Source organism: Pavona decussata, unplaced genomic scaffold (assembly GCF_977016875.1).
Source record: "Pavona decussata unplaced genomic scaffold, jaPavDecu1.1 SCAFFOLD_468, whole genome shotgun sequence".
Classification (NCBI taxonomy): domain Eukaryota; kingdom Metazoa; phylum Cnidaria; class Anthozoa; order Scleractinia; family Agariciidae; genus Pavona; species Pavona decussata.
The window spans coordinates 361598-382500 of record NW_028145806.1 but is presented as its reverse complement, the minus strand read 5'-3'; the positions used below and the strand labels follow the sequence as shown (position 1 = coordinate 382500).

The window sequence follows — 20903 nt, the reverse complement described above, 5'->3', positions numbered from 1 at the left end:
TGCAAACCTTAACTAATCCTTACAGTAGCTATAGATAGTGTACGGAAGCTTTTAAAAAAAACTTTAAAATGTTATGCCAAAAATATTCTACTTACAGAAGACAGAAAACTACTTTAAACTAAAGAAACTTATTCATTGAATGAGATATTGAAAATATCAATTCTACGCAGTGGCGAGTTCAATAAAAACGCAATTTATATAAGTGATCATGCTGCATATATTAGTGATTCAATTATTCAACACATTTTACCACTCCCCAAATATGGTCGATATTAGTCGTCCGTACACAACAGATATCCTGCGATATACGCAGTTTCATGTGTGGGGGAGAAAAATAACAGAGCGCTGTTTAAAAACAGGTAATGACCTCGGAATATTGTCTCCAGCTTTACTGAATAAAACTGTGCTAAAACCGGTTGACCTAGTCGACTGAGTATAAGGCGGTATTCCATGCGATAATGAATTGTCAATGATCAGCCGTTTTCAGGTTGCGCACAGCCGTCTGTCAGACGGTGTCCTCAATAATACCAGAGGATAATTCCATGGTGATACGTGTAGTACTTAAGAATTTACCAGATTATTTCTTAATAACAGACATTAATTAGCAACTGGTTAAACGCCAATCATTATAATAGTAGTGCATCTTATGTACGAAATGTATAGAAGGCGTCTTTGTTGTCAGTTGTTATTTTCGTTTTTGTTATAAGATAATCCGGAATCCCACGCTTTACAAAATAACCTCCGACCTCAAGTTGTTTATCAGTTTATTTTAGCAGATGTTTGGTAATCTGATGGAACACGTTCTGGAGACAAACAACTGAAGGGGGAGAAGGGGGGAGCTAATACTCTCTTGAATTGAAGCTTGATACTTTCTTGTCGCTCAATTGCTCTTCAGATTTTTTACTCATTTTGCTCTAAGTATAATTTGGCTTTGTGGCCAGAAAGTGATCAGTTATTGCGGGAACCGTGAGAGTAAAGTAGCTGACTTCAAAACAGAGACAAAGCACGTCGTAAAGTGCTATTTACTGCTATAGATAAAGACACGCAGACTGCACTTTCAGTAAGGGCTGTAAATGGATATAAAAAAAATCACGTATTGTTCTAGAGCAAGGTCAGGCGGCGGTTGGCACATCTCAACCGAAATTCCGAGAAATACCGTTTAAACTCAAATGGCCTCTCAAGTCCTTTTTAAAAAGACATTTAACAAAATCCTATTTTTTATAGAATTTAACTATTACCGTTCAAGAGCCAAAATTTTAAATCAGTGAATAGTGAAAAGAAAAAGTATGAAAAGTTGACCACGTTCCAGTTCCTACATCGGCAGCTTGCGAGAATAATTAACACTTCCTGTTTGTCAGATTAGTAAATGATACTCTAGTAATAAGATCGAGCTGAATGGCCTCTCCATTGCTGTTATTAATCATAAAAAGAAAATGAAGGGTTAATTTAGTGACCCGCTAAAACAGATCACTTTCTCAGTAAGGGCAACAACGTTGTTTAACTATATGGCGTGATTGCAAACCTTAACTAATCCTTACAGTACTTAATGTACGGAGGCTCAAAAAAAAAGACATTAAAGTGTTATTCAAAACTATTCCGGTTACTGGTTTCTATTCCGGTTAAACTAAAGAAACTTATTCATTGAATGAGAAATTGAAAATATAAATTCCACGCAGTGGCTAATAAAATAAACACGCATTTTAAATAAGTGATATTGCTGCATATATTAGTGATTCAATGATTCAACACATTGTACCACTGCCCAAATATGGTCATAATGCACTCAATATTCGTCGTCCGCGACAGACATCCTGCAATTTCAGTGCGTAACAAAGCACTTTAAACAAGTAATGACCTTGGAAGATTATCTCCAGCTTTACTGAATAAAACTGTGTCAAAAAATTAACCTAGTTGACTGAATATCAGGCGATATTCCGTGCGATAATTGTCAATGATCAACCGTTTCCAGGTTGCAGCTGTCTGTCACACGGTGTCCTCGATAATAGAGGATAATTCCGTGGTGATAGCACCCAGCAGTTGCCAGATAACCTTTTAATACCAGACATAAGCAACTCGTTCACTTCAGTGTTATCGTTTCCAAATGCCAATTATAGTAGTGCATCTTATGTTGACAAAATAAGAGCTCTATTGTCAGTTGTTATTTTTGTTTTTGTTATATGACAATCAGCAATCCCCTACTTTACCAAGTAACCTCCGACCTTCAGTTTGTTAGCCTTTTTTGGCAGACGTTAGGAATTCGCTGGAACACGTTCTTGAAACAAACAATGGAAGAGGGAGATCGAAGAAAGAGGGGAGCTGATACTCCCTTGTAGTAAAGCAAAATACTTTGATGTCGCTCAATTGTTCTTCAGATTTTTTACTCATTTGGCTTAAACATAATTTGGCTTTGTGACCAGAAACTGATCACGTTATAAAGTGCTATTTATAAAAATTATAAAAAATCACGTATTGTTCTAGTGCAAGGTCAGTGAATAAAAAAGACGTGAAAACTGCAAAGGACCGCGAACGATAATGCTGTCAGTTGACGTAGGATCTACAAGAGACCTAATCAGCCACGGTTGCAGCCCTGTTTTGTCGGTTTCTGTCGGGTTGTTGTCTCGCAAAGTCAACTCTTTCACGTAGTATCAGCCTTGCAGTTTGTGTTACAATAAAAAAGAGCCGGCGGTTGGCACATCTCCACCGAAATTCCGAGAAAAACCGTTTAAACTCAAATGAAATGAACTTTCAAGCCGTTTTCAAAAAGACATTTAACAAAATCCCACATTTTATATATAAAAATTTAACTTTTGCTTTAATAGCCCAAATTTTGAGTTGCAAAAAAAAAAAAAGTATGGAACGTTGAACGCATTCCAGTTCCTACATCGTCAGCTTGCGAGGATAATTAACACTTCCTGTTTGTCTGAAGTAAATAATACTCTTGTGATAAGATCGAGCATGCGCACATAAATGCTTTGGTAGATCTTGTTTCCCCTTAAATCAGCTTACTTGAACTCAAAACGACGACTACAGCATGGATGCAAAAATCAAGTCACATAAAAAATGTACCGCGGACAAATACAGCAAAGGTTCGCTAATGGCTCTTGTGATATCAATATTGCTCGCAATCTTGTTGTTTGTGAGAATCGAGCTCGTACACAGGAAGTCAGAAGCGACAGTAGCCCAGCTTGCTTTTCGCATTCAGCGAATTGAGGAAGAAATGCAGGATAAGACACAGAACAAGATCATGGAAATTCTACAATCAAACGTGATGCCAGCGAGTGAGGAGAAAAGAGCAATGGATTTTTTTAACTCGGGTATGTTATTGAATACTTGGCTTGATGTTAATGCTACCAAGATCACTTATTGTCACTTGTTGTGTCATACCCCTAAGTGAACTTGTTTGAAACCACAATTGTCTTTTAGATCAAGTGAAGCTTCTGCTCATTTCCTTGCTCAGGTTGATTAACGAGGAGAATACTTTGTTTACGAACATTTCACTGCCAATTTCACGACAAGAATTATCGTCAAATCGTGATGTTAAAGTTCTCCAAATTGCCTATCGAAAGGTGCATTTGGCGTTTATTCGGCAGTATCTCGGAGTAATCGGACTTTTTCCTCTGAACCTCGATTTTTTGCTCTGAATTACCTTTCAACACAGTCTGGCGGTGAACTTTTTTCACCCTTGAAATCCCGAGCTTGATTTTGCCGCTATTAACCTCAAGTGTACTTTAAACGTAAGTCGATATGTTAATTTTCATTGATCATTTCTTCAAACGAAGCGACCATGTTCGAAAATACCAGGGTGCAAGAGTCTTGACTGAATTCAGCGCCGTGACAATCCTTTGAGTGACCATAATATCTTGTCACTACAGAGTTTGTTTTTATGTTTAACAAAACTTACCTTCATGTCATTAGGTCATATCTGCGTTTCTGTATTGTTTTTTATTACGTTTTGGTTTATTTCGGTGGCTTTCTGGAGTTTTGGGACAATCCAGAGATCATGTATGTTGTTTTCAAGAAGATGGCGGCCCAACGTAATTTTAATTTCCACGTCATGTGTTGTCATCACTTCCCGTTGAGGACTGAAGAAGAAACGACCCCAGACGCGCTATTCATCCTCACAGTTTTAACACGGTGAGGAATGGGGACGAAATGAACCCAGAACAATTCAGTTCTTCATACATAAAATGCATCATCAATGCCTTTTTCCTCTAAGAGAAGAGTAGAAGAGCTAGATAGTCCAAATTTGTCCACAGTCATCGAAATGATCTCAGTGTAACGTATCTCCCAGTCTGCGTTTGAGTAAGCCTCGAGAAAATTGTTACGTGGCAAATCCTACTCCTTCGAGCGTGACGCGCAAGGGAAACACCGGTCAAAATAATAACGTTGCGTTCTCTTATGATGTGGGTAATTTAACTCATGAATACATAGCAGTGCTCTAGTTACAGATGCAATGTATTTCTTCCCGAGGCTTATTTCTTTTTATCAATTTAGTTTTAAAAATGTGCCTAATAAACCTTTCACTCTAATAGCCCCATTGACCCAATCACACAGCCATAGAGTACAACATTTAATAGATTCCTACAGATATATTCTAGCATAACTAGGCCCGGGCAAGATCTTGAAAACGTAAAATAGTGCCTTTCTGGACTCCTTTGGCTTTTTATGTTCCTCTTCAGAATGCATGTGAAGGCGTGCGGAATTTTAAAATTTATGGACCAAGAGCTACATTTTTTTAAAAACTGTAACTAACATGGGGAAAATTGCGATGTTTTTAAAGTCGTTTCCAATTTTCTCGTGATCATTTCGAATCGTCCCGGTAGCAATGAAATTGAGTAATTTCCATGAACGGTTTTGGGCTACCAAGTATATGTTCGCCAAATATGGTCTCTAGATCATATAAAGTGACATTACCGACTTTTCAATTTGCACCATTTCTTGCAGTTCCAGCTACATTCGTTTGTGCTACATCTACAATAAAAATAAAACCTATAGCTCGTTTTGGCTGACATTCCATATTTTTGTGTTTATTTGCTTGTCATGATCAGTGTATTAATTTGTTGCTGATTTGGCTCGATAGTCAGTTGTCTTGCTTAGAATCGTGGATAGGGAACGCCATGAACGGAAGCAAAGTAAAATATCTCAAACACTCTCAGGTTTGGGGCATTCAATTTTTCCAGAATTTTTTTTAGTCATATTTTCTGCTTTACCTTTTCCTTCGTCTGAGATCTCGCCTTAGTCTTGTTAAGCCGCTGGTACCTCGCTTTCGTTTGCAGTCACTTCCTCTTCTTCCGGGTTACATTTATGCAAACTGCTCCTCTGAAGGAAATGGCTAAAATCAGCATTAAGTATTTTCTTTGTTCGCCTGGTGCCCTTTTATATTTAAATGTACAATATAAACAATTACAAATTAAAATAAGAGTGGCATGTTCTCACATAATTGATAAGTTAGAAGGTAATAGTAGTTGCAGTCACATCTACGCCTTTACTATAGTTAGTCTTCAGTTAAGACGATGGTAACTGTAGTTAGATATTTTGTTAATGTGACCACTTCTCTGTTCGTTCTAGAAATTATTGCTTTGATGATTCAAAACAAAAGGATGTAAAAGGCGGTAAGGTCACACAAAGGCTATTAGTTATCGGCAAGACACTGCAAACAATTACTAGCTATTTTCGTATAATGTGACTGCTTCCATAACTCTAACTATAGTTAAGAAATTTATGCCTGGAAGATCAAAAACAACAGATGGTAACTAAAGTTTAACCCATATAGGGTGCATGGGTTAAACCTTAGTTAGCAAACAAAGAGCCAATCAGCGTGAAGTGTTTGTTCGTTGGCACATGCATTTAGAAACAAAAACGAAAAAAAAAAAAAACGCAAAAAGACAAGTGCACACGTGTTTCGCTTTCGCCGACGAGCTTTGCTTTGAGGAATTATTCCGTAGAGACTGAACTGCAATTTTTCTTGCAAAAGGCTGCAGCTTCAAATTACACGTGTAAACCAGCTGTGATTTAAGTGCGATGCATCACTTTACACTTTCCGACAAATATAGCAAAATTTCCATTGAATGTTAGCCCATGCTGGAAACGCCTGCGTTATAGCGCGGATAAATCGCGCTAAAATCACTGCTTCTTTTTTAGCGACTAAGACTACGCGAAAATCGCAAGTTGAAATATCTCTAAACGATTCAAATTTCGATATACAGCGAGGTAGCGCAAGTGCGCCCTTGTTAACTTGTACAGTTATTTTGAACTGGTAACGAGGCGTTGTTTTGCGGATTTTACGGATCACCGATTAATTATTGTCACTAATTGTAGTTGAGTCTGACGTCTCAAAACTAACTATAGTTAAGGCATAGATGAGACCGCAACCAATGAGTAAAGGCGCTGTTACATTAGGCAATTTTTCTTGCAACTTGTCTCGCAATTTCGTTGCGACACAAGTTGCACGAATCGTTGCCAAGTGTAACATGCCCTGAAATGAACATGTCTCGCAACGTTTTTGTTGAAGTCACCGTTTCTAGAAGTAGAACCGACTTCTACTTCTCGCAACGATTGCGGCGCCAAAAAAATTGCGAGACATGCTCATTCCAGAGCATGTTACACTTGACAACGATTCGTGCAACTTGCGTCGCAACAAAATTGCGAGACAAGTTGCAAGAAAAATTCCCTAGTGTAACAGCGCCATAAAGACCTAATTACAGCGCAGCTGAGAAATGCCATAGTTATATCCAATTTTACCACTATCATTAGTATCAGCTTTTTTTAAGCACGTGATTGAAGACTTCTGGTTGAAGGACTCAAAGTTCGATAGCTTTATCAGTTTTCTTGCACTTACAGATTCCCCTCAAACGACCCTGGAGAAAATATCAGACGTTCACTACCGACAAAGAAGGAACGCAGCCCAGTCAACAAGCCCATTATCCTTACAGCAAATCCGCAATGAAATTGACAAGAAATTTACTCATGCCTGCAGCACCACAAATAAGGTCTGTCAAACAGGTCCACCGGGTCCCCCAGGAGATCCTGGTGCTCTAGGATATCCAGGCTACAAGGGAGAAAAAGGAGCCCCTGGAAAAACTGGCCCTCGAGGGCTTTTGGGTCATAAGGGGGTTCAGGGTATGAGGGGAATGCAAGGACCTAACGGGCCACAGGGGATCAAAGGCGAGAAAGGTGAAAAAGGTTCCACTGGCTCTCCAGGGCAGAAAGGAGATGTTGGACCAATGGGCCGACCAGGAATCAAAGGGTCGGTCGGCTTAAAAGGAAACAAAGGAAGAATGGGCTCTATTGGCATTCAGGGTTCAAAAGGAGAATGTGTTATGGCTCCAAAGATCGTTGTATTTCCAGAGTCCTTGGACGTCTTCATGAACAAACAGGCGACAATTTACTGTTGGGTTCAGGGTGTATCGTATTATACGATAACTTGGAGGAAGCTTGGAGGTTCTGCTAGCATTCAGACTTTTACACAGAATGGAAATCGTGTCCTTCGTATCAGTGGTGTAACAAGATCACATATTGGACTGTTTATGTGCACTGCATCCACCAGTCATGGAATTCTTAAGGCGACGAGCAGATTACGCTTAAAAGGTTTGCAAAGTGTGATCCTCTTCTTCGTCTGTTTAAACTTTTGTCAGTTTCGACCTTTTTTGATTTTTTGTTTCTTTTCTTTTTTTAATGGTCAGCTACAATTGCAAAACGTTGAAGTAGTACAATTTAAAACCATTTTAGGCGCATTCGCATTTTATATCATCCTATGCAATGACGTAGGACTTTTGTATATTGGAGACGTAAGAAAAACACAAACCATTTAACGCTCCTTACTGGTTGTTTTGTTTATTGTTTGGTTAAAATTTATTTCAACTGATCAAAAGGGATAAATAATAGAAATTTACTGAGTGAAACCATACTGTTGTTTCCCTCTTTACCGACAAATTCAGCTCATCTTTCTTTTTTACGCCGATGGTGACTCTTGATGACGCCATGTCAAATCTGGGGCAGATGTGCGATTAATATTTTTCTTTATCTTTGTAGAGCCACCAATGTTTACGTTAAAGCCCCGCTCAGTTGTTCAAGTAACGCGAGGATCCACTGTTAACCTTTGCTGTAAGGCTAAAGGTTCTCCTCCTCCCAAGATAGAGTGGTCACGTGCTCAATGGTCTCCAAGCGCAAGAGTATTGCTTCAGGAAAACGGATGCCTTGCAATAAATACTGCTAAAGAAAAAGGTTTTGGCAGTTATATTTGCCGCGCCACAAATAGCTACGGAGTAACGCAAGCAACAACTACATTAACAGTCAGAGCTCGGTAATGTTTTTCATTTTGTTTTAGAATACCTTTTTACGACCTCGTGGTTTGGCACCTTATTTTCTTTCTCTTGTCAGTCCATGGTTTTTCATTAACTCATTTTTTCTGCTAAAATACGTCCATACAACATTAAAGCCAGTTTGTCGGTCTTATGCCCCACTTGAATGATTTCTCCTAGCAAAGTATATTCTCCTATTGAAAAATACAGTCGCAACAAAAGAAAACAAGCTAAGTAGAGCTAAGCTTAGAGTTACATTTCATAGAAGAAGAAATAATTTTATCTTTATTGTACGTTCTTCTCTTTGATAATCAAGTTCTAAATTGATTAACTCAGCAAAATAATTCATCAGCATGTGCCTCTTTTAAAAGATGGTTTCGGGTTGTTTCGTTGAAAAAAAAGTTGAGTAGAATTTTGTATTATGTTTGATACAGTGTTAACGACTCCACAAACATAGTCCTTTTCAACAAAGCTGTGAATTACCTCCGCCCCCTGTTTCTTATCTCCTCATGTTGTGACTCTCAAAGTATCGCAGGTTTAGTAAATAGGAAATTTAGTACAAGAATTAATTGTTATTGACTAGTGAGTAAACTGTCAACTGAAAAGGAATTTTTCTGTTTATTTTGTTTACTCCTTCGTTAGGTTACCCTCCACATATTTCGTGCGATGAAGTACAGAGAAGAGAAAACGCAAGACAAGACGGAGAGTACTGGTTAGAAAAAGAAGATGGACTTTATAAGGTAAGGGAAAAAGCAATTCCACCAAAATCAATTCAGTCATAGATACGTTTTTAAATGGCATTACCTTTGCTAACAAGGAAACTCTTCCGCATAGCTTGCAGTTAGACAAAATAGAATTCACTGACATTTCACTGACTTCTCCCTGACTTGATTCCTGACTTTTCCATGACAATAAAGATGATCCGCATGCTAGGATCATCCCGCCTCCATGGAAACAAGTCCGTTGTTTCTCCTCACTTCAGAATGCAAAATCCTGTAAAAGTCCATGGCAGGAATTAACCGAAGCACGACAAAACTGCCTTGCGTTTAAAAGAAATAATACTGAGTAATCAAACAAGGTACCCTCCTGTCCTATAATCTATTAATGTGTAGAAATACAGTATAGCTACCGTAAGCCACATATTGTTTTGATCTCATGGTCAAGAAAAAAAACAACAAATAAGCAAACACTTAGTTTTAAAGGTTTAAGTGGTCGTTCATCCCCACTGAAACAAAGTATGGTAAGTTGCATTGTCGAAATACTGCCTAGTTAAATTTGGCAACTCTTCAGCCGGAAATGGACCTAACTCTGAGCAATAAATAGAAAAAGTACAACAAAAACACCGATGTTTGATACTCATGCGGTAATCATATTGGCTGTCCAGCCCATTATACAGCTATTTCAATTAACGTTGTCGGATAAAAGCTTAAAGCTTAAAGACATCTTCAAAGAGGCTGCCTCCTCGTCCACTTGATATCCTAACATTTCTTTCATCCAAATGGCTCACAATCGTTTATCTTCACTGAACGGACGAGGCATAGCTGATTTTGATGAACTTATTCATAAAAAAATCCACAGAATCTTGAGGTCTTGTCTTACAGCTTTATACTTTGATCCGACATTGTAATTGAAATAGCTGTACATTTTATGATACTAAAAGCAAAAAGGCGCCGCTCTGGCTTGAACAGTCTGCACTCAAACTAGCGAATATTATGATACAAAAGAACTAGACTACTGCATCTTGAATTCTATGAAAGTCGATCGCAGTATATGAAATTTCATACTTTTGAACTGCGGAAGAAAGAGCGAATAAGTAAATGATCATCGCAGTTATATGCACAACTAAAGCAGTTGCGAAAAGAAAGCCTGAAAAAGAAATTATGCTTGGAAGGGTTCAAGCCTGCGACGATCATTCACTTATTTATTCCCTAACTCTATGCAGAAAAGATGACTTGGGTTGTGCTCTCACTAGACATCACGCAATATTGAATGAAATCTCGCACTGATTATCTAAGTTTTCAATCAAGAACACACACATCTTTTGAAATACATACTCAGAGAACTTGTAAGATAGAAAGATATTAACATACAGCTTACAAGAAATTTACAAACGAAACCATGAAATAGGACGAGATGCAAACATTAAATTGCACATGTTATTTGTAGGCGGTTAAATGTAAATCATACAGACGCTGTGGTGTAGTGGTTTGTGCCACGTTGCATTTTCAACCGGATCGGAGGATGGTTGGTTCCAAGTTGTGTTGGTCTCTTTATTATTGTGTTGTTTCCTTACACAAAAATCTTCACTCCACATTAGTTCTCTTCCCCCTGGTGCATAATAAAAGTACTTGGGCCCCCATCCCTTCCTACTCACGAACGAGAACAGGCCCTAAACACGCTTTTATTTGCTGTTAAACTTGGCATAACCACATATAAGCCTTAAAATATCGTGACAACCCCACCACTACAGAACGACAGGCCATACACCAACTTAAGCAACGACAACACATAATTATAACAGCCGCTGGCAAAGGTTTCGGTACTGCTGTTATGGACAAAACTTGGTACATCGATGAATGCAGCAGAAAACTTAATTACTCAGCATTTTAGCAATGCTTGAATGGAGACATTGCCGCTGACATCCAAAAACGTGTCACTGTTTATGTTTACAAGATGCATAAGAACAAACTTAACGACAAAACCAAACAATATCTTTTACAGACTGACGTAATGCCAGCACGGTTTACATTCTACCTAAAGTACATACACTGTACATAAACCCTGTAATCCAGAACGCCCTTTTGTTTCATCTAATAGTCTTTCCAGTGAACACATATCCGATTTCGTTGACTACCATGTTGACTACCATTGCCTGATTTCATACCGTGGGGGTCTGGGTACGAGTCTGTGTATTATGGGTTATGGGACTCAACACCCACATAGCCGGAAAGAGCACCTCGAACTTTACAACATCCTCAAGTTTGGTGTCAATCAAGCTAATATTAGGCGAGATACAGCCATTCAAAACCTTAAAAATTTACTAAGAAATGTATGGAACGCCGGACACACGTCCGGCGTTCCATACATTTCTTAGTAAAATTTGGAGTTTTTGAATGGCTCTATGTGGGTGTTGAGTCCCATAACCCATAATACACAGACTCGTACCCAGACCCCCACGGTATGAAATCAGGCAATGTTCATGAACTATCGTCCTTTGTTAAGGTTACCCGGTACCTTCAGAGGTGTCTCGCGTTTAAGCGATGTAGCGCGTCCAGTTAAAACTGTAGATACGTAGACCCCTATATCAAATTGAAGCTTATAGAGCTGGCTATCAAACTATGCCAAGAATTTTGAAATAAAATGAATTGTCGAATTTTTCACGACCTCTAAATGCGAGCGTCCGAATTACCTTTTTAAATGTACAAGCCAAAGCGAACTTTTTTTTTTGGCTAATTTAATTTAGTTTCCGGACCCAAAGCGCTAACAAAACGTGTCTTCGTTTTGCCATATTCAATCGCAATGAAAAGTTATAAAGCATTTTTGAAATAGGAGGAAAAAATATGGAGTGATCGTACAAAAATTGCTCTCGGAGAAAAAATATTTCGAAAGAAAAAATTCGCAGACACATTTTTGTTGTTTATATGTTAAACTAGCTACTGTCCAAATTTGAAGGCAAACGAACAAATTCCTTTTGAGTTTTAGCCCTTTGAAGTGGCTCCTCCAAGTGAAAAATTGATTCGAGAAAACAGCGCTACAAATTCGGCAATTCATTTTATTTCAAAATTCTTGGTTTAGTTTGATAGCCAGCTCTATAAGCTTTAATTTGATTTACGGGTTCAGGTATCTACAGTTTAAACCGGACGCGCTACATTGCTTGGACGCGAGACACCTATGCAGACACCTCTGAAGGTATAGGGTAACGTTAAAGACACTAACGATTTCCTAGACAAACTTCTTACAGTCGATAATTTACCCGATAGTTCGATCATTGTTAGTTACACTTGATGTTTCATAATTGTACACCATCAAAAACGATTTTGAATGCAAGCAAAAGAATATTAAAATAGCAGCCATTTTTGCATAAAGTCTATAAATGCATCTATGCCTGTGACCATTTTTTCTACTTCTATTTATAATAAAATTTCGATATAACGCGCGCGCTGATTGGTTGAAACAGCGTGCTTTATCAGAGTACAGATGCACGGAGCAACGGTGTCACGCCATCAAGCCGTTTGTGAAATTCCTGGACTTCTCTCTCGGTTTTATTTATTTATTATTATTATTATTATTATTATTATTATTATTATTATTATTATTATTATTATTATTATTATTATTATTATTATTATAATATTTCGATCCAGACGTCTTTTATAACCTAGAAAACGTAAACGAGCTGGACATAGACCATCCTGTGCACATATAAGGTAAAAAAAAAAAAAAAAACAGTACAAATAACACGGTGATTGAAAGTGAGGTTTCCGAAGAAGTTAGCGACTAAGACACAGAGCCAAGTAGAAATATAAACAAACAGAGATTTGCAAACATGTCAACCGACGAAATGGTCGAAATTACATCGAAGGCAGAGACGATAAACACCAAAGATAGCATAAAATGGACAGCTCAAGTTTTAGAACGAAAGGTGTAAAAATGTCACAAGCTTAAACAAGAGTTAAAAGGTCCCCTAAAAGCTCGTTAGCTATATTCTCGTACAAAAAGATCAAACAAAAAATTGAGAGAACTGAAAATTTAATTAGCTACCGAATACACAAATATATAAGCTTACAAGATCCTTACATTTTTGGTGCAAGTTCTATCACGCCACATCATGGCCACCTCCGCTCACCGCAACGAAGCAAGCCTCAGAAATTACAACGCTCGCCCTTCGAGTGAACAACTTACAGCTTGTTCAGATATCCTCTCTGGAGCATTGAGTGGGAAGCCACAGCAGTCACAGCAGCCCTTTTCCTAACGGTGTCAACAGTTCGAACACTCCTCTTGCTCCCGTGAATTCGACTGTTGTTCATTCACAAAACACAGCGCAGCAGTTGATTTATTAGCGGCCGCAAGCTTTAAAGCAGTTTGTTTTCGAATTGCCATGTTGATGACGACTAGATTTTCACGAGCCACAAATCCACCTGATTTCAATGAACATCTTACTTTTCCATCCTGATTTTTGAAAGGGAAAACTGAAGAAGCGCTGACGCTACGGGCGTTACATTCGAACTGAGCGAGCTGAGCAAAGTTTGTAAACTTTGATGCCTTGTTTTGACATGTCTGACAGCTGTCGTGTTGTTCATCCAATCAAATCATTTGAAACATTCTAACAAGGATTGTGATTGGCTTATTTTAGCGTGCTTTATCAGAGTACAGATGCACGCTGACGCCAGATCTGTTCGTTCGGAAAATGAAGTTGGTTTTGAAAATGAGGGTGAATGCGGGGGGAAATAAAATAATTCTTTATCATAAAACAAATAAAGAAGCCTCGGCTGTGCTCTGTTCTGTTGTAAAGATTTTAGGAAGCGGCTAGAGCACTCAAGAAGTAGGGAGAAACACTCGACTACGTCTCGTGTTTCCCTCTACACTTCTTTCCTGCTCTGGCCGCTTCCTGCGGGCTTTACAACAGAACAGAGCACAGTCGAGGCTTCTTTATTTGTTTTATGATAAAGAATTATTTTATTTCCCCCGCATTCACCCTCATTTTCAAAACCAACTTCATTTTCCGAATGAACAGATCTGGCGTCAGCGTGCATCTGTACTCTGATAAAGCACGCTAAAATAAGCCAATCACAATCCTTGTTAGAATGTTTCAAATGATTTGATTGGATGAACAACACGACAGCTGCCCATTCCCTCCCTTTCGGTTCTCTCGTTGTGGAAAAAATATTGCGCCTTGTCCTAACATTTTTGATGGACTTACTAACTATTAGCTTTCTTTTCTACCAGTAAAAATTGCCCCATTAAATCTAAACTTACCCGTGACACTGAAAAACTCATGTACATTACCGCTGTAATTTAAAATAAATAAGAGAAACTGAAGGTCGATTAAAAGACCGATTCAATGAACTCCGTCGTACCATAGAAAACCCTACTGCAAAATCTAATCCTACTACAGTCGCAGAACATTTCCTCTCCTCTCCTAACTTCCGGTCCTAGCCACACTGTAATGACATGGAATTTACATCCCCAATCGTTAAAGTATTTTCCAACAGAGACTCAATCCAAAAGGCTAGGGAAGCTTTTTTAATTTTAAAAGGAAGAACAATTGAACCTGATGGTCTCAACATCCTTGAAGACATAAATTAGTTATTTTTTCCCTTTTCTTCTTATTTTCTTTTTGTTATTCCAGTATTTTATTTTATCCTTAATTTCACACTGTCTATATATATAGTTATTTTTCACTGATCATCCAAGACAAATCCTCTGGCAAAAAATCCAGCGATGAAGGCACAGTCAAATCACTTCCTTCATGCATACTCTTTTAAGCGACATAACCTTTGCTAACAAGGAAACTCTTCCGCATAGCTTGAGGTTATACAAAAATAGAATTCACTGACATTTCACCGACTTTAAGGTTGAATTTAGAATCTCCCTGACTTGATGCAAAATTCCATGATGCATAACATCCACAAAAAAACATATTGGTTATTTGTTTCCCTTTTCTTCTTATTTCCTTTTTGTTATTCCAGTATTTTATTTTATTCTTAATTTTAACCTTTCTGTGTATAGAGTTAGATTTACGTATTACCTCATAAACAATGTTAACCCTTTCAATGTAAATTCTCATTTTACCTGAAGAAAGCTGGTTTGGCCAACCGGAATAGAGCATTCTAAGTTGTATCTGTCTCTGCTTTGTTTTCTGTATTTATCGTCCACGGTTACTTGCTTGAACATTAATAAGTGAATACAAGCGACATACTCCGGAATAACCCTGCGATCGACAAGCGTCCCATCCAGGAAGGAAATAGCAATATTCCTGGACATTTCTTTCGTCCGGATTTACCTTTGGATCTGTGGGCCACTCAAATTGCAATTTTTTCTCTTTTTCTTTTTAATTAGTTGAGGATCATAACTTTTCCTTTTCTAGGTATCTTAATGCAGCGAGGAGTTTGATTAAAAGGACTCCATGGACCCTATGCAAAAATGGCCGACCTTTTAATGTTCCTTTGTCTGGAGTCAAATTAGTCTCCGGCTAGCCTCGTTCAAGATGAAATACTCTTTTGATTTTTGAACTCAAGAACGAGGTTAGTGAAGCTAATTTAAATGCAAACAAAAGAACATTAAAATGTCAGCCATTTTTGCATAGGGTCTATAATCCGCCTTTACCGCCGTAGTGCACTGATGTGCACTACGTGGTTAAAAAAAATATTTTTATTTTAATTCTATTTTATTTATTTATTTTTTTTTACAAATGGAAAGTTTCCACACAGATTCCTTTGTTATATATTCTAGGAATGTCTCAAGGTGGATTTGATTTTCTCTAAACGAAATTCAATTAGCTACAGGCCTTACACTGAGACAAATTAAGGAACTACGTAATTTCGCAAATATTTTCCATCTCTCTTAACCAGGCCTATTGTCACATGACTCATGGTGGTGAAGGATGGACTCTTATCGCCAGATTCTCCAACAATGATGGCAAAACTTGGATGCGAAATGATGGAGAGTGGTGGTATGATCGACAAGTTGCCATAGGAACGACAACTGATCCGTCAATCAACGCTGATATGATCTCTCCAGCCTTTTGGTTGGTCAGCGGCGGAGAGTTAAAGATCACGCGCAGTGATGACTCCAGTCACACGCCATTGTTGCAGACAACAGGCAACTGTTTAGGTGGACAAACTTTCCGATCAAAAATAACAGGTTATGGTGACTTTAGAAATGGTAAGGTTTGGTCCAGTAATTCGTGCCTGGGAGTTTGCACCGTTCAATATGGCGGCCAGTACAGGTCAACAGACGGGTTTCAACAGGCTGGGTGCAGTGGTCTCCTGCAAAGCAGCAACAAGATCGGCTTCTGGTGTGACTGGGGTAATGGTGATGGAGCGGTCATGATGATTGGTGGAATAGGAAATGTGTGTAGACGTGCTGATCACGGGATTGGAATAACAGAAACTGACGCTGCTTCTTTTATTGAAGACGGCGGAAGTGAAACTGAATATGACTTTGGATATAACGCTGAAACAAGTAATGCCCCGTCCAAGTCCTACTCATTAAACTTGTGGATCCGCTGATTAGCATCAATCAAAAGATTTTTTTTCACAAAAGTTACGTAGTATTCTATTCCAAGTTCCAAATTTCTTAATACAGCTAAAAACAGCGTTCAAATTTATTTGATACTGCTGTATTAAAAAAATAACGGATTTCAATGAGAAGTAAGATATTAAAATTTAATGATTTTAAATTTAGTATGACAAAATAATAATTTGCCGGTATTGTTTCTTCTTTTATTTCAAAAAGTTAAATCGAGTTCCTCAAACCTTGAACTTATTTTCTCTGAACGAAATAGTTCATACCTGTACGTTTTTCGTACAATATCTTGTCATTTCAAGTTGCTGAAGTACTTGGTACTACCAATTACGATCGATCATCGTAATTGTCTAGCATAGTTAAAATATTATCTTTCAGGCGTTTTGCTTCGTACGATCACAATTCAATATTTCTTCTTGACGACTTTTTTGAATGTCGTAATTGTTATACTACAATTCTATGTTTTTTTGTTTAAAAAGTAACGGTGGGAAAGCATTAAAAATAATGCAACGTCGTTGTGGTCATAAGGCTTGTGCAAGGGGATTAAAATTGACAAAGATCGTGCAAAATTAGCTAAAATTGCAATTGGTCGATTTAAAGGAACAAGCTTTTTTTTCAAATAATGAAGGTAATTTTGTCAATATAAATGCGTGAAATAAAAAAAGATGTGCCGTCTTGACTAATGCATGGAATTAATCAAACTAAGACCCACTTAAGAGTCATTGTCTGAGAAAACCAGGCAGAGGTGAAAGATGGGGGTCGGCCGATTTCCTTCAAACTTTCACCATTTAATGTCTGTCCGAAATGATAATGAATGATGCTATTTAGCAATTCTCTTGCTGTTGCGTTTCGTAGTTTGACCACCCCCCCCCCCCCCCCCTGGTTTTGACCCTTACTGACCCTGATGTCACGCAAAATATATGCAGAATTTGAAGCTCAATAAAATATATTTCGCGTCATTTCTTTGGACTCATATCGATTGCTCGTATTGTTTATTGTCTAAAAAACATTGTTAAAGGCAAATATCCCGACTTAACATAAAACTTAATTTTTTATGGAATTTTGCAATTTCCTTGCGATCGCGAAAATGTCTTAGGCCAAATGTGAGGCAATTTCGAAACTGTTTTTCTCAGAGGTGCGGCGTTCCTTTCCAAAAATTTCTTGATATTTTTAAGCCAAACATCTGTTCTCCCCAAATCAGCAAACTCTAACTTGAGCCATTAAAATGCGTTTGCATGAGCCACGCTCAAAGTCAAAGATGACTCGGTATTTTTGCTAATAAAGTTTCACAGCGGGTTTTTCTTGGTTTTTCTTTATTTCATCTTCTTCTTGTTTGGTTTTTTCTTTTTTGTTTTTGGATAAGCTCGATGAAACTATCCTAACGCTTCGAGGTAGAACTTCCCTGGAAGATTTAGCTGAGTGACGCTTTGGGCAGGAATAACATCAAATTGGTGTTAGCTCACACTTCATTTGATTATGCGTGACATGTCACGGTATTTGACAATTGTCAAACGTGATCACAAACAGAACACATTTCCCCCTTTTTTTTATATTTGCATTTTAAACTTGGTAACAACAAGCATTTCCCTGAAACTATATTAAGTCTTGGAGTCAGTCTGTTGTTGATAATTGTTCAGTTAAAATAAAAACAGCATCAAATACCTGTGAAACTTGCCACGGCAAAAGAACCTCCGGTATGTTCGTCACATAACAGACAATTAAAAGAACAACAAATCTTTCTTCTGTAATACGTTGGGTTCCGCCATAAATCTGAAGTGCTCTGTCTGGTCTGTGGGTTCGCCTTGTGGCGCTTAAGGTGTTGGTTTGAAGATTTGTCCCTTGTTATCCAGTACACGAGATATTGAATCGCACTGGCTCGTCAGTCTTGGTTTGGGAAGAAAGCGTGGCGCGACGGGTTCAAAGATCTCCGAAGCCGATTTGATTCTCAACAGAGCAGGTAAATTTGATGTCCCTGAAGATGAGAAGAGACAGGCATCAGAAGAACATTACAACAGACTAGACCGGCCGAAAACAGACTATGTGTTTCCACCCAAGTTATGAGGGACAACGAAAGGGTAAAACACAAACCAGACGAGTAAATGGCAAGATGTCACAAGGCATTTTTGAGCTGCATAACGCTGTTGTTCCCATCGGTTCAGGTTCGTTTTATGTTAACTGACTGACTGCATACTAGACTAATTTAAAAAATATAAACAACATACCATTTACGGCAGTGGGAACCGAACGCAAATTTTCGGAAATTTTTTTGTTTACATTTGTTCCGCGGAGTCGCATTATGCCGCCTCAAATTAGTCGTATCACAGGACAACCAATCTTGACCTCCATGCTACACTATTGTATTTTAACAGCTTTTAGTTGGAATTTTGGAATAAAGGCGGGACACATTTTGCCCCATTAAAGTGTTTCTCAATCATATATTAAATATTTCATATTCATCAGCAGAAACTAGTTTTGTTTTATACCAAAAATCATGATTCCTTGTAAAAAAAAAAAAAAAATACAATGTATTTTTGGTATGAAATAAAACTAGTTTCTTCTGACGGATATGAAATATTTAATATATATTTGAGAGACACTTTAATGAGGTAGAATGTTGCCTGCTTTTATTCCAAATTCCAAGCAAAAGCTGCTTTTAAACTGTATCAAAATACAATAGCTAGCATTGGTTCTCCTGTTTAAGGCGGCATTGCGGCTCCGCGGAACAAATGTAAACAAAACAAATGTGCTAAACTCCCACGGCCGTAAATGGTATGTTGTTTATATTTTTTTAAATAAGTCTAGTATGCAGTCAGTCAGTTAACATAACACGAACCTGAACCGATGGGAACAACAGCGTTATGCAGCTCAAAAATGCCTTGTGGCATCTCAGTTGCCATTTACTCGTCGGGTTTGTGTATTTAATGCACTTTCGTTGTCCCTTATAACTTGGGTGGCAACACATAGTCCGTTATCGGCCGGTCTAGTCTGTTGTAAGGTTCTTGTGATGTCTGGGGCAAACAGTCATTCCTCCTTCTCATCTTCAGGGACATCAAATTTACCTGCTCTGTTGAGAATCAAATCGACTTCGGCGGAGATCTTTGAACCCGTCTTCCCAAATCAAGACTGACGAGCCAGTGCGATTCAATATCTCGTGTACAGGATAGCAAGGGCAAATCTTCAAACCAACACCTTCAGCGCCACAAGGCGGATCCACAGACCAGAAAGAGCACAGAAGAAAGATTTGTTGTTCTTTCAATTGTCTGTTATGTAACGAACATACCGGAGGTTCTTTTGCCGTGGCAAGTTTCACAGGTATTTGATGCTGTTTTTATTTTAACTGAACAATTATCAACAACAGACTGACTCCAAGACTTAATATAGTTTCAGGGAAATGCTTGTTGTTACCAAGTTTAAAATGCAAATATAAAAAAAAGGGGGAAATGTGTTCTGTTTGTGATCACGTTTGACAATTGTCAAATACCGTGACATGTCACCAGGGCCGTACCTAGGATTTTTTGTCTAGGGGGGCAAACTCCGCACACCCCTCACAGGGGTCTACCGTATGCAGACAGGGTTTCTAGTTGGACATTAACTTTGTTTACACTCCTACAGTTGCCTCTACGACGTTTAAAGAAAAAAAATGAAAAACACACCGATGCTTTTTGTTTTAAATTGTCATGACTTTTTAAGGAGTTAACGTCTTGTTTAGCTTGAAACAAATATTGTCTCTCATTTTAAAACACAGTCGATGCACTGCTGTAAACAAAGGGAGAAAATCACTGAGCTTCCACAATTCAAATGCACTATATCAGTGGAGCGAAGCATTTGCAAAAACACAGTCGTTATTTAAATACAATTCAAGCCTTTTCAGTATTGCTGTGACACGTTGCATAGCTCTATAACACGCTACAACGATTACTAGAGAACCAAAAAACCAAATAGCCGTGCCAAGAAACACAACTCCTTGTGACAAACACTAGCCGGGCCCGGCATTGCAACAATTACAGAATGAAGCTCATTGCATGATACAAGCAATGATTAGTTTCTGTCCTTATATTGCCAATTCTCAACAAGAAAGGCAGTTAAAACTATCAAGCACTTAAAAGAGCCAAGCAAAACCCAGCTGAAATGCCCTATGTGGCATAAAAACACCGTCGTTGAACACACGGAATAAGAGGTCATATTCAAAACGAAGAGAATTCAAAAGAGGAAACTCAAAAATCATTAGGCGTAAATGACCTATCGGATGATGAACATATGATAGTTAAATCCAAACCCGCTACAAATACTTGCGAGCAGCGCAGGCTTTTAAAACCAATCTATATCCGAAAAAAGAAAAAAACAACAACAACAAAC

General features: G+C 38.2%; 5 protein-coding genes across 5 annotated transcripts in view; 4 read left to right on the top strand and 1 right to left on the bottom strand.

Moving 5' to 3' along the window:
- Nucleotides 1-20903, bottom strand: part of LOC146450308 (calcium-activated potassium channel slowpoke-like) — a 117083-nt gene that overhangs the window by 73840 nt on the left and 22340 nt on the right. The window lies entirely within an intron of this gene.
- LOC146450309 (uncharacterized) overlaps nucleotides 2982-20903 on the top strand; it is a 33470-nt gene continuing 15548 nt past the window's right edge. The window contains exon 1 of the mRNA XM_085100447.1: nucleotides 2982-3314. Within this exon, the coding sequence (XP_084956573.1) occupies nucleotides 3032-3314 (283 nt within the window). The 5' untranslated portion in view covers nucleotides 2982-3031. The remainder of the gene's footprint in view (nucleotides 3315-20903) is intronic.
- Nucleotides 8950-17269, top strand: LOC146450310 (uncharacterized). Its single transcript, XM_085100463.1, has 2 exons — nucleotides 8950-9040; nucleotides 15872-17269. The coding sequence occupies exon 2, from the start codon at nucleotides 15884-15886 to the stop codon at nucleotides 16529-16531; it is 648 nt and encodes a 215-aa protein (XP_084956589.1). The 5' UTR covers nucleotides 8950-9040; nucleotides 15872-15883; the 3' UTR covers nucleotides 16532-17269.
- Nucleotides 8964-20903, top strand: part of LOC146450303 (uncharacterized) — a 154152-nt gene continuing 142212 nt past the window's right edge. The window contains exon 1 of the mRNA XM_085100428.1: nucleotides 8964-9040. The gene's annotated coding sequence lies outside the window, so the exon portion shown is untranslated. The remainder of the gene's footprint in view (nucleotides 9041-20903) is intronic.
- LOC146450305 (uncharacterized) overlaps nucleotides 9025-20903 on the top strand; it is a 126333-nt gene continuing 114454 nt past the window's right edge. Inside the window, exon 1 of the mRNA XM_085100440.1 lies at nucleotides 9025-9040. The gene's annotated coding sequence lies outside the window, so the exon portion shown is untranslated. The remainder of the gene's footprint in view (nucleotides 9041-20903) is intronic.